The sequence below is a fragment of the Strongylocentrotus purpuratus genome, unplaced genomic scaffold (assembly GCF_000002235.5).
Source record: "Strongylocentrotus purpuratus isolate Spur 01 unplaced genomic scaffold, Spur_5.0 spur5_contig_857, whole genome shotgun sequence".
NCBI classification, from domain to species: domain Eukaryota; kingdom Metazoa; phylum Echinodermata; class Echinoidea; order Camarodonta; family Strongylocentrotidae; genus Strongylocentrotus; species Strongylocentrotus purpuratus.
In genome coordinates this window covers 610,916-623,627 of record NW_022145565.1, presented here as the reverse complement: position 1 = coordinate 623,627, position 12,712 = coordinate 610,916, and the positions used below count along the sequence as shown (strand labels likewise).

The 12,712-nt window shown below is 35.3% G+C and overlaps 1 protein-coding gene across 2 annotated transcripts in view; it reads left to right on the top strand.

Moving 5' to 3' along the window:
- The window catches only part of LOC100891163 (von Willebrand factor D and EGF domain-containing protein), a 73,785-nt gene extending 63,069 nt beyond the window's left edge, over window positions 1-10,716 (top strand). Inside the window, exons 24-31 of one of the 2 annotated variants that reach the window (XM_030996997.1) lie at window positions 5-100; window positions 1,307-1,402; window positions 5,019-5,114; window positions 5,886-5,981; window positions 6,545-6,640; window positions 7,135-7,230; window positions 7,932-8,046; window positions 8,582-10,716. In XM_030996997.1, coding sequence (XP_030852857.1) covers window positions 5-100; window positions 1,307-1,402; window positions 5,019-5,114; window positions 5,886-5,981; window positions 6,545-6,640; window positions 7,135-7,230; window positions 7,932-8,046; window positions 8,582-8,612 — 722 coding nt within the window. In that variant the 3' untranslated portion in view covers window positions 8,613-10,716. The remainder of the gene's footprint in view (window positions 1-4; window positions 101-1,306; window positions 1,403-5,018; window positions 5,115-5,885; window positions 5,982-6,544; window positions 6,641-7,134; window positions 7,231-7,931; window positions 8,047-8,581) is intronic. The other variant, XM_030996999.1, reaches the window with a different exon arrangement.
- The last annotated feature ends 1,996 nt before the right edge of the window (window positions 10,717-12,712 follow it).

The window sequence follows — 12,712 nt, the reverse complement described above, 5'->3', positions numbered from 1 at the left end:
ACAGGGCAATGTGATCCTGCCTGTCTAAACAATGGTCGGTGTATGTCTCACAATCGATGTCATTGCTGGCCGGGATTTACAGGACCAAGATGTGAAATTAGTAAGTTACTTCCAAAACGAAGATCGAAATGAAAACTTATCTGAAATCCTTTTATCTGCATGAGGTAGTTATTAAATTATATCCATTTCTATAATCAGATATATACATCAAACCTTCGAAATCGTTTTTTGACAAGTATAAGCCCAGAAGCCCATATATCTTGCATGTGTAATGAGAGCTATATCTCTATATCGCCTTCCACACATCAAAATTCACATTTATTTCTCCTCTCCTACTTCAACCTTGCAAGATGTGCCTATCGAATTAACATGTTAACCTTTCACTTTTTGCTTGTATCCTGAATACTAATGATATCCGGCTGTTTATTCATCCAGTGCACCGCTGCAATCGAATTGTATTCTGTATTCGTGTACTTTCCTTGTTCATGTTGTCTTACGTATGAATTGTGCATGTTGGTTTCGACTTTGTTTTTTTTTGTGGGGTCTTTTAACGAATTAACACTAAATAATTGTGATGTATGAACAATTATGTGTTGAAGTTCAATTGATTATACATGAACGTAACTTCTGTAGAACCATTTTCCTTTTATGTGATGGAAATTCTTGTTTTTAAGTCTTATGTCATTTTTCTTCTGGAGAATGCGACACCAGTAAAATCGTATATTATTAACACTCTTCATTGAAACAATTTAAAACCACCTATTCTCAGTTTATAGACGTACCATGCTTTATATATAAACTTATTTCGTCTGCTACTCCCTTATCATTGCTAGTTATCTTTAAACGATAGATATTTTATCTAATTATTTTTCTCTTCCTAGTTCTTCTTTCTTGCGTCGTTTTCTTTCGACTTTTAACATTTTCTTTTCTTCATTGTTTTTCTTAAAATCTTCATTAGGCATTTCAGTCCCTTTCTTTTAAATGCACAGAAACATTTGAACGGAACCAGAACGAAACCGGCCTATATCAATAATTATCTATGTTACACTATAATCTTGAAATTTTTTACCCAACGTATACAAAAATTGAGAATGATCCTATCTGTTTGGATTGATATCAATAACATTTGTATTTTTAATTTGAATTTGAATTTGTTGATTGAGAAACATGGTTGTCGTTAGTTTTATCAAGTACTTCAAGGCATCAGACAATCAGACTTTAAACATCTGTGGTCTATGACAAACTAAATCAATGTAAAACAGTTTTCGATTAGAAATGTTTCTTATTATGTCTGGTTTCTTGACAGTGTCATGTCGTCTAAACTGTATGAATGGAGGTTACTGTGTGACACCTGATCGGTGTATCTGTAGAGATGGATATACTGGACCAACTTGCCAAACACGTAAGTTTGCCTCATACATTTTGTGAGTTTTTGCATTTTACATTAATTTTTCTATTCTTATTTTAGGAATAAGTCGTTATAAATTGCGGAAAGATATAAATATATCCCGACAAGCAGATACAAATTATGAAGCACGTTGTCATTAGCTAGAAAGTTCATCATTATCTACAACTTTGCTTGTGATATGGCACAATAAGAAAGGCTAAAAAGCTAAAGACGTATAAATACCGATGTCTGGTAAACACCAACGCCTATACCTGGTTTACAGGTGACTACGAAACAAGTACACCGCGATGACATTTACATTATACTGGCCACACCAGTTTAAACTGGTGTTTCTCACAATATAATCCTGAGCGAATTATCAATCACGTTCCCCCACAATAAAACTGACCATATCGATATTCTGCAAAGGAGGTCGGATAAGAAGGATGTAGACATAACATTTGATAATGGGGAAAACACGTAACTGTTGCCATGACAATGAATGGTGACCCTGTAAGGTGTTTGAAATAACAACTTGATGTGACAAGTGTCACTATCGATGATTTCAAACTCCTTTAGTCGTTTCACTTACAAAATTCCGCTCTGAACACTCTGTTTCTCACATTTTCTTTCTGCTTTCCCCTTGATTCATTTTATTTCTTTTAGATCGATTTTTTATACCTCACGTTTACAATTAAAATCTATAAAACCGACGTAATTCTGTCTTTTAACTGAATTTAACTATGGAAAATAAGTATTTTTCTAAAAAGATATTGATCCCAATAAGAAACGAATAAATGGAAGAAATGAATCGTTTATAATGTGATCGAATCAAAAAGGAAATACTTATCTTTAATAAACCAGTGTTAGTGTGACGAGGAGGACTTATTTAGTTGTTAAAAATGTATTTAAAAGATGTCTCAAGATATTCCACAGTTTTAAACTCTGTTATATTCTAAATATCCTGAACGTTGATTTGTAAAAATCTGACATAGTGCGTGGTTTGTCCGTCGTGTTTTTAGTAGACAACGTGAGCAGAGAGTCACATTTCATAGAATAATCCGAGATTTAGTCAGGAAATTAAGAGATTCAAATCTTCAACCCACTGCTCAGTTGTGTGTAATGTTTATATAAGGGATAAAGGGGTGTTGAAAAACAATTAACTCTAACGACTTTACTCTTCTTAATCCACGTGTAAAGTCGATAGTTTGGGTGTATAACGCCTACAAAATAATGATAAGGAATTGGGTTAATTCAATATTTTACCCTTCGTGTAAGCTCTCTTTAAATCACAGGGCGATGCCAGTAAAAATGATGGTTGCGATTTAAAAAAAAAAGATAGAGACAGACCTCTATTAATGTGTTCCTCTTTGTTAATAATGTTTAGTCGCCTCTAGACTACTCTTTCTTAAGTTCCTTTGAATACTTCCGCGGGCATTATCCTCTATTGCCCCCTGACAAGTACGTCTTCTCATATCCCTTTACCACTCTCACCTATGCATTTTCCGAGCTATCTACTCGGACAATTCATCCTAACTACCTACTCGGACAATTCATCCTAACTACCTACTCGGACAATTCACCCTAACTACCTACTCGGACAATTCACCCTAACTACCTACTCGGACAATTCACCCTAACTACCTACTCGGACAATTCACCCTAACTACCTACTCGGACAATTCACCCTAACTACCTCCTCGGATAATTCACCCTAACTAGCTACTCGGACAATTCATCCTAACTACCTACTCGGACAATTCACCCTAACTACCTACTCGGACAATTCACCCTAACTACCTACTCGGACAATTCACCCTAACTACCTACTCGGACAATTCACCCTAACTACCTACTCGGACAATTCACCCTAACTACCTACTCGGACAATTCGTCTGAGCCAATTACTATTCACCCTAGAGAACAACCAACTTGGATACTTTGCCCTGGACAACTACCTACTCGGACAATTCACCCTAGACAACTACCTACTCGAACAATTCGTCCGAGACAACTACTATTCGCCCTAGAGAACTACCAACTTGGACACTTTGCCCTGGTCAACTACCTACTCGGACAATTCACCCTAGACAACTACCTACTCAGACAATTCGTCCGAGACAACTACTATTCGCCCTAGAGAACAACCAACTCGGACAATTCATCCTAACTACCTACTCGGACAATTCATCCTAACTACCTACTCGGACAATTCACCCTAACTACCTACTCGGACAATTCACCCTAACTACCTACTCGGACAATTCACCCTAACTACCTACTCGGACAATTCACCCTAACTACCTACTCGGACAATTCACCCTAACTACCTCCTCGGATAATTCACCCTAACTAGCTACTCGGACAATTCATCCTAACTACCTACTCGGACAATTCACCCTAACTACCTACTCGGACAATTCACCCTAACTACCTACTCGGACAATTCACCCTAACTACCTACTCGGACAATTCACCCTAACTACCTACTCGGACAATTCACCCTAACTACCTACTCGGACAATTCGTCTGAGCCAATTACTATTCACCCTAGAGAACAACCAACTTGGACACTTTGCCCTGGACAACTACCTACTCGGACAATTCACCCTAGACAACTACCTACTCGAACAATTCGTCCGAGACAACTACTATTCGCCCTAGAGAACTACCAACTTGGACACTTTGCCCTGGTCAACTACCTACTCGGACAATTCACCCTAGACAACTACCTACTCAGACAATTCGTCCGAGACAACTACTATTCGCCCTAGAGAACAACCAACTCGGACACTTTGCCCTGAACAACTACTTAATCAGGCAATTCGGCCTGGACAACTACCCACTTGGACAACTTATGATTATCAAGCCACTATTACCGCGGGATAGACCTCCTTGAAGAATTTCTCCCAATACATGTTTTCTCTCTCTCCTCTCTCTCTCTCTCTCTCTCTCTCTCTCTCTCTCTCTCTCGTGACGTAATAATGGGATAGAAGACCAAGGGGATAGCTTTATGGTGTGAAAATATCAAATAGTGGGCAAGATTTTAAACTCAAGTTTCAAGTTCAAAATTCATCAAATTTGTTTTAATGTTTTAAATACGTCTTAGGGCAAGTTACAAATTCATGGCAGATCAGTTTCTCTTTTTATTAAAGATTTCAACAACGTGACTGTTGTCCTGATTGTATGACAGTTTTTACTACATGAAACCATCTATCACATTAATTGAGATATCTTGCATGGGAAATCATACAGGTATACGATCTCACCTTTAATACGGGTTTCATTATGATATTACTTTCAAATCCCGGACTGTGCCTCATGTATCTTACTTTCTTAGAACTCGTGGAAGCGCACACAACGTTGATGTATGTCATTTGTTGATAACCCCAATAATTCTTCACCAAAAAATGATAGATACTGGTTAGGCTTCAGGCGAAGTACTCAAGATAATGAAAACCCATTTGTACAAATCCCAACATACTTCCCAACATACTTAGAGGTCAGTCTTGAAAACTCTGAAGTCGATGGGTTTGCACTTTTATGTCTGAAAAGTCCATGTATGTGATTGGAGTTACCGACTAAATGTACTATGATGCCTTATGTTTAGCATGATGTTTATATTTAACAGCTGTTTGTTCACCGATGTGCCGTAACGGAGGCAGATGTGTGCGACCAGGATTATGTGTGTGTCCACGAGGTTTCCAGGGACAGTACTGTCAAAGAGGTAAAGACAATTTACACAGTATTGATGTCATTTGTATGATTGGTTTGTAACAGCATTACCACACAACGAGCTATTATTTCGCTTTTAAGGACTTAATTTCTTTCACCTTTTGGATTACACATTGTTCAATTTTCTGAAAATGTACACAAAGTTATAGATTTAGGGTTTTGTAATGTCGGTTCATCTGGTTACAACAACTTTTACGACAAGTTTGACAGTTTGTCATTATTAATCCTCAGGAACAATGATTATTGTTAAAGGCATCGTTTAACAATGTTAAAATCTGAGATGCACGACTTTACGTGTTATCAGTGTCTGTGATATGGTGTAATATTGAAGCCTTAAAAAAAATGCGCTTCAAAATGATCAAGAAGTAAAAAATCTTTGAGTGACCGGTTTTACCATACTCGTTTTCCCCAATAGACTGTAAATTTGTAATTCCAATCATAAATTTCTTGATAATCAGACAGGCGATCGGCTTGTAAAAGTCATGAGGTTCCTGAATGACCTAAAGGTTTATAATTATCATTGCAGCATGAGCTAAATCCAGGATTTTGTTTTAAAATCTGAGACAAAGTTACCGGATCCCTTTAACAATATACTGAATATAATTGAAAGGCAGTGGTGTACAATTTGAAATGGACTAAACAATCTACATTTACTAAATAGAAAATGTTATCATTAGTTCAGTCATCTAACTGTGCCAGTATAAAGAATCTTTTAGACATTAATTCTGTTTTATTCCATAATCTTGATTTGTCTGTGATACAGCAATGTGTACTCTACCGTGCCGTAATGGTGGGACCTGTGTGCGTAAGGATATGTGCTCCTGCCCTAAGGGATACACGGGTAGAAGGTGTGAACGAGGTTAGTACCAAGCCTGGTTAGTGTTAAGTGTAGTGTAGTATGTCTATTGCACTCAACAGTTGTTATCCCTGTCGAAATGGAGAAACTTGCATGAATATGAACTACTTACTATTGGGAATTAGATACCGTGATGAGTGTATTTGAAATTTTATCTTTTTATCTCCATCTTATATAAACGGTATTTAGTCATTGCTTTTATCATGATTCGGTATATGTACGGACGAATCCAGGATTTTTTTTAAGGGGGGGCACCATGCTGAAAATTACACAATTTAGTGAATATTTTGTGTTATCAAGGTATACAGATTAAGCTTCGAATGGGATACGAGCCAGTTGTAGCCCCCTCAGTCCACCCCTGTATATGGATAATATTTCAGGTTTTATTTAAGTATAATCTTACATATTATCGTTTGAAACAGTTGTTGGTCGTGTTGCGGCTGAGCTGCTGTCGCAGCTATTATCATTCGAATAAGTAGCATGTAACATTTGTGCTAATTACTCTAGCACTTAACAAATACAATTCATGATTTTTTTTCTTTTCTTTTCCTTTTGTATTTATTTAGCTATTTGTGAACCACGATGTCAAAATGGCGGACGATGTGTATCCCCTGGTCGATGTTCATGTCCATCTGGATATAGAGGGAGAAAATGTCATAAAGGTATAAATCAATACTCACTGGATATGAAATATGAACAGAAAGAAACTGAAGGAGAGATCATTCTGTTCTTGCAAGAACAATTTTTTAGATTGCAAAAGCGACTGTACTTTCAGACTAACTAAATTCCTAATCAACGTGAGGTATCTTAATGATTTAGCAATGACCTGGTTCTTTCGTCAGTTACGAACTTCAAAAAGTTGGAAGGCCTATGAAAAATTGAAGGGAGTGGAAGGGGAGATTAGACTGTTTGCTTGAGAACTTTGATATTAGCGAGATATGATTAAGTAATGGCCTGCTTTTTACGTCAGCAAAGAACTTGAAAAGATTGCTACTTCATTTGTGTTGACTGTTGATACATGAAATGGTTACTTACAAAATAGTTATTTTTATAGATTTTCCACGGGATTATAGCAGTATTGTATCGTTGCCATCTACAATGCATATAAAGATTGTTTATATTAATTCTAATGAATGATATTGTTCTGTTTCTTTAGCTATTTGTCCGTCTGGATGTCGGAATGGTGGAGAGTGTGTTCAACCTAATGTCTGTATGTGTAAACCTGGACACACGGGGTCAAGTTGTGAAACCTGTAAGTATTATGTATAACCTCTGTAAATCGCTAACATCACTTTTATAATTCTAATCTTTATTATTGTTATTCATTTACCCAGTATTTAATCTATTCAAAGAATAGGAGTTGTGTTTATGCCAACTAAAGTGTAGAGATGTCTGATATATAATGAATCCAATGTAAAGACATCATTATCGTTTTATACGCAAATGAAACTTGCATATAAAGTTATGTCATCACTCAAATACGTGAACCTAAACCGATGAACTCAACTCGTATGACGGATCCCTTTGTTTTGAAGGATGTATGGCATTAGCTGGAAACGTAAAGCTATCAAAGGTTACAGAAAATAGATGTTTCAACAACTTCCTATCCAGATAAAATTCGATGACAGCAACGTGTCGGGGGTGTCTCTCGGGGCGGAATTATCTAGGCTATTCGCGTGCCATACACCCTATGCCATATTTTTTTTTCTAATCTGTTTATTCAAAAGGGGTGTACGCGGTTCAGCCTTAAGCGTAGATAAACAGTTGATTTTCTTGAATTAAACTTGTACTGTAGATTATATGTTCGTAGTTATGAAAATACCACTCGTCAAATAAATGTTTTTTTTAGGGAAAACTTCATTCATTGATCGCTCTTTGATTTTCAAACCCTGACAGAAACCCTGCTTTTCTAAGTACCTCATCATTACCCCTTATTCTATTGTTTTTCTATAGCTGTCTGCCATAAGCCTTGTATGTATGGCGGCAAATGCATCAAACCTGATACATGTTTATGTAGAAGGGGGTACAGAGGGGACCAATGTGAAAACAACAGGTTACTACATAGAAGGTCAGTACTGAATGCATTATTTGTGTCATATCATTCTTATCTCCCATATTTCAATTAAATGCTTACGATGAGTTACTCAGAACGATGCTTTTCCATTCAGTCTGATTAGAATTTTGCCCTTAATGGATTTTTATATATTCATCATCATGATAATAGACAGAGCTGCACGAGTGTTTGTGTTTAAACACAACGCGGATAAATAAAGGGTTTCACATTATACACATACAATCAGCGGTTTTTAATTTCCCCTCGAATAGGGTTTTGTGGAAATATTTCGTTAAATTTGGTCTCGGAAGATAATTCAGTAGGTTACACGATCTGCACCTTTTGACCCGCGTTGTATGATTTTATCAAGATATTGTGTAGTTGCATTACAAACGTTTAATTCAGGTAGCTTATAATAATTTATAAGACAGTATTCTCTGTGTGCTTTTACAATGTATGAGCGATAATGGTAGACATTTAATGTTTAATTGATCTTCCATGTGGTATTCAACCTGTCAAGCGTTCACCTTTTGTCTTCTATTCTTTTCAGATATAGGAGAGATGAAGAAGATCTTTTATGATTACCATGGAAACGATTAGGATTCCATTATTGTTCAGCCAAAGCCATTCATCTTTTGCAATGTATTATTAATTGTGTATAGTGCACTAATTTTATATTTATATTTCAAAGAATGTTTTTCTCTACTAAGCCTTTTCAATTAATCCAAGTAATCCATAAGTTATTGTTTCTACTGGGCTTATTGACATGTACAGTACATGAAGGGAAATGATGGCTATATTTATTGTCTTATACTAGGATTTTATGTGCATGAATGCAAGAAAAAGGCTTATTTTGTGAGGTCTTTCGACTCAAAAGTTAAATTTAGTTAAGACTGATGCTTTATATGTTATATTGAAGAAAAGCCGACGTGATCTAAGACATAATATAATTAAACAATTAGTACTGAGTACGATGGTATACCTTCTTATTTTTAAGAATTTGTATTGGAGCTTTTGAACAAAAAGTAAAATACATTATCCAAAGATCACATTTATGGAGAACAGTATAACAGCGATCTTAACAAAAAGACGAGCAAAACAATAGTTAGGGATTATGATTACAATCGTTTTAACTATATTTAACAATATTTCCGATAACATTAGGGAAGCCATCCTTTAATTGTTACTTACTTTGACAAATGTCTTCATGCATGAAATATCAATATTTCGTTGTATTGTTGCATTAGTTAGAGATGTACAATGCTTCCTTGCTTTCTGTGAATGGTTTAGAATTGTCCATATTTTGTATTTTTTATAGTTATTGTAAATAAAGTCAATATTGCGGATATCTGATTTCCAGTACTAAATTCCTATTACTTTACACAAATGTTCTTTTCGCACAATTCATTAATTAACAACTTTTAACACTTTTTGTTAAGTCACAATGTTAACATAATTTGTTTAATTACAGTACATTATGATTTCAGATTTTTGCAAATGTAGATTTATTTTCATCTACCTTTGATTTCATTAAGTATAATTTTATTCAAAAGAATTTTCTTCCCAAAGCTCAAACAAAAATGCTGCGGTAACCATGTCAAATTTACCGCTTTCCATAGTTTATATGACTATTTGATGTCGTATGGCAGTATTCAATTGTTGATATATGTTTTTATATAAGGATAATGTACTGGTACTACACTTTCATATAAGAATGATTCTGCCCACGTCTGAATTCATTCTCATCAGCCTTTTGTTTGTGGGCCTTTAATCTCCAATTAATATAAAGTGGATTAAATGAATGGTTTAAAATTTGAAGAAGATAATATTCATGTTTAGGGTATGTTACTCGCTAATTCAATACAGGTAAGAAATATAACAACTCATAATGCAACCGGATCATAGCCGCAGACAAAGTGAAGTTTTGGGGGAAATACGCTTCACGTGTATGTCATACCCTATTAGAAAATGTTTGAAAAGGTCAATTAGTGGGTGTTTTGTCATAATTCATTTATTGAAGCTTATCTGATTTCGGATTAGAGTAGAAAAAGGTCATACATCGATTGAGATAAGTATAATCATCGTTGAATCGACACCCACTTCAAATTTATAATGAATGCAGATTAAAAAAGAAGTTTATAATAGATGAAACGTTAGTAGATGAATGATAGATCAACCAGTAGTGTGCAGTCTCCATTCATTTTATAATGAGACCTCACTTGCATCTTGTCGACATTTGACCCAATTCAATCCTTCAAGATTAAGTGTGTGCCGTCTTTTAAAACTTATATTGTATTTAAATATTGTTTTAGTGTTGTATAAAGCTTATTACAGTAAAGGACGTCGTTGTTCTTTCACGGTTTTTTTATCTTTCTTTTTCAAGGTGAAAGTAGCATGCGAAGGTAAAATTAATGACTTAATGTGTAGGTAGAAGCAAATTGTTGGTGTCTTTCGTACGATTTGTTAATTTATAACACTTCTTATTCCAAGTGTTAACTATATATATTTAAATGTGTATCATGCCAAAATGAGTATTAAATGTAAACTTTAACTGACATCTATTGACATTCATTGTATTGATGAAGAACTATTAATAAGCTTATATAGACGAGAGCCTTTGTAGAAACGTATTTAACGTCTTTCATATTTTGATAGCCTCCCTAAAGCCTCGGTCACAAATGCCATTACGAACTGCTACGAACGCCGTACGAACGATTTTCAGACAATGGAAATTCGGGAAGACAATGGAAAAACAGGGAGATTCGTACGAAATTATCGTTCGTACGAACCTTTGTGACCGTAGCATTAGATTACCAGCTTTGTGTTATTACATTTCATTTCAAAATGAAAATCATTATTATCTTGTGATTTCATCGTGAGAATGCACATTTTCTGAACCAAAATTACCTAATTTTCAAAGGTATTATTGAGATCACATGCTACCATGTTACTAATTTTTGCTCCATTGCATTTATTTTCTTAGTATTTTGAATGTATTTTTGTATTGTGATTTTGACATGTGTAAATTCTACATAAATATATTTGATATTATCAACGAAACCCCAGTGGAGTTGTCTTATATTTTATTTATAGGTGTAACAATATATCTCTGAACAGTTAGCAACATGATCAAGGGGAGTCACAATCCATTTCAATCACACTATCCCTTAAAACGTTTCTTCAATAATATCGACAATTAATTCGAATCAATGACTACTCTTAATCTTAACGTCATGTGGCTGTACCATGTCTCTTCATTTAAATCCGCTTGTTGTAACATGTGAATGAATAGCTCCCAATGGAACCGGTATAAGAGCAGAAGGAAGATGACAGAAAGGCAGATACTAAATATAGAAACCCGAAAGGAATACTTTTGATAACGGGCTATTCCAAGACAAATTATCACGGATTCCAGGCAATGTTCACCGTAATTTGATTTCCCACAAGACTGTTGTCAAGGTTACAAAATGTAATGAAAATCGCGGTTTAATTAAAAAGGAATTACGAAGGTGTAAGATAAACACAGTTACCCGTGGGAGAAATGGAGAAGAATATGTGTTCGGTACGATGATAGGAATAGAAATGAAGAAAGCGAGCGAGAGAGAGAGATACAGAGCTGCGTGAGTGCGGAAGAGGGTCTGAAAGTCGGATAGATGAAGGTTGAGGATGTTTATGGAGGGATGCAATAGATAATGTGGAATGAAACGGATATACATTACCTGGGGGGGGGGGGTGTCTCACAAAGATCCTAAGTTAAACTTATCTCTAAGTTGGACTTGGTATATATGGAACGCCATTAGCATCTATGAAAATATTAGTAAAAAGTTATTTAAAAGGCGTACAATTTTGATTCAAATATTTCATGTTTTATATTATCAAGGAGATTTCTTGGTCTTGATGTGGAATTTATAAAAAGTGTAAAATACTTGAATTTTCGCTTTTGAATATACTTTATTTTAAGGCTACAAAGAGCTCTCCATAATTTTTTAAGTCCAACTTAGAGTTAAGTTCGACTAAGGACCTTTGTGAAACACCCCTTGGAATATTAAAAGAAGTTTCATAAAATGTCCTACCTGTCCACTAAGGCAAGAACACATCGATCTGCTTTGTAACAACTATGATAAAACGCTCTGATTTCAAACGAACTATGTACTACTATAAAAACAGCCTCATACCAATATGAGACATAAAGAGAAAGTCAATCAGGTGTTCATGCACAATATAGCATTGACCGCAAAGATAAAATGACAAAGTCAAATTAGTAAGGTCTTCAGAATTACAGCATGCAATCTTTCAAATCTACATGTATGATAAATCATTATCGTCATATATTTCAATGTCTTAAAGAAAGCTGGAAAATCTTGACACTCGGGTGTCATTTAACCTTCTCCAAAACTAATTCATAAACATCAGGTAGCTCTTGTGGCAGTATAATTATTAACCCTTCCGCAAATGTACAATGTATTTCCCTCTCTCTGCTGTCAAAATCAACTTCTCTTTATGATTAAATACCTTGCCCCAAGATAATTGGTTATTTTACCCATCTGATGAATATAAACGATGTTTAGGCTCCAGATATTGCTTGTCCGTATTGTATTAAGGGCAAAAGGGGGAATTGAGAGGTAGAGTCATTGATTCAATCTCGATGGAACAGGGGAGACCGGGACTAAAATTATCAAAT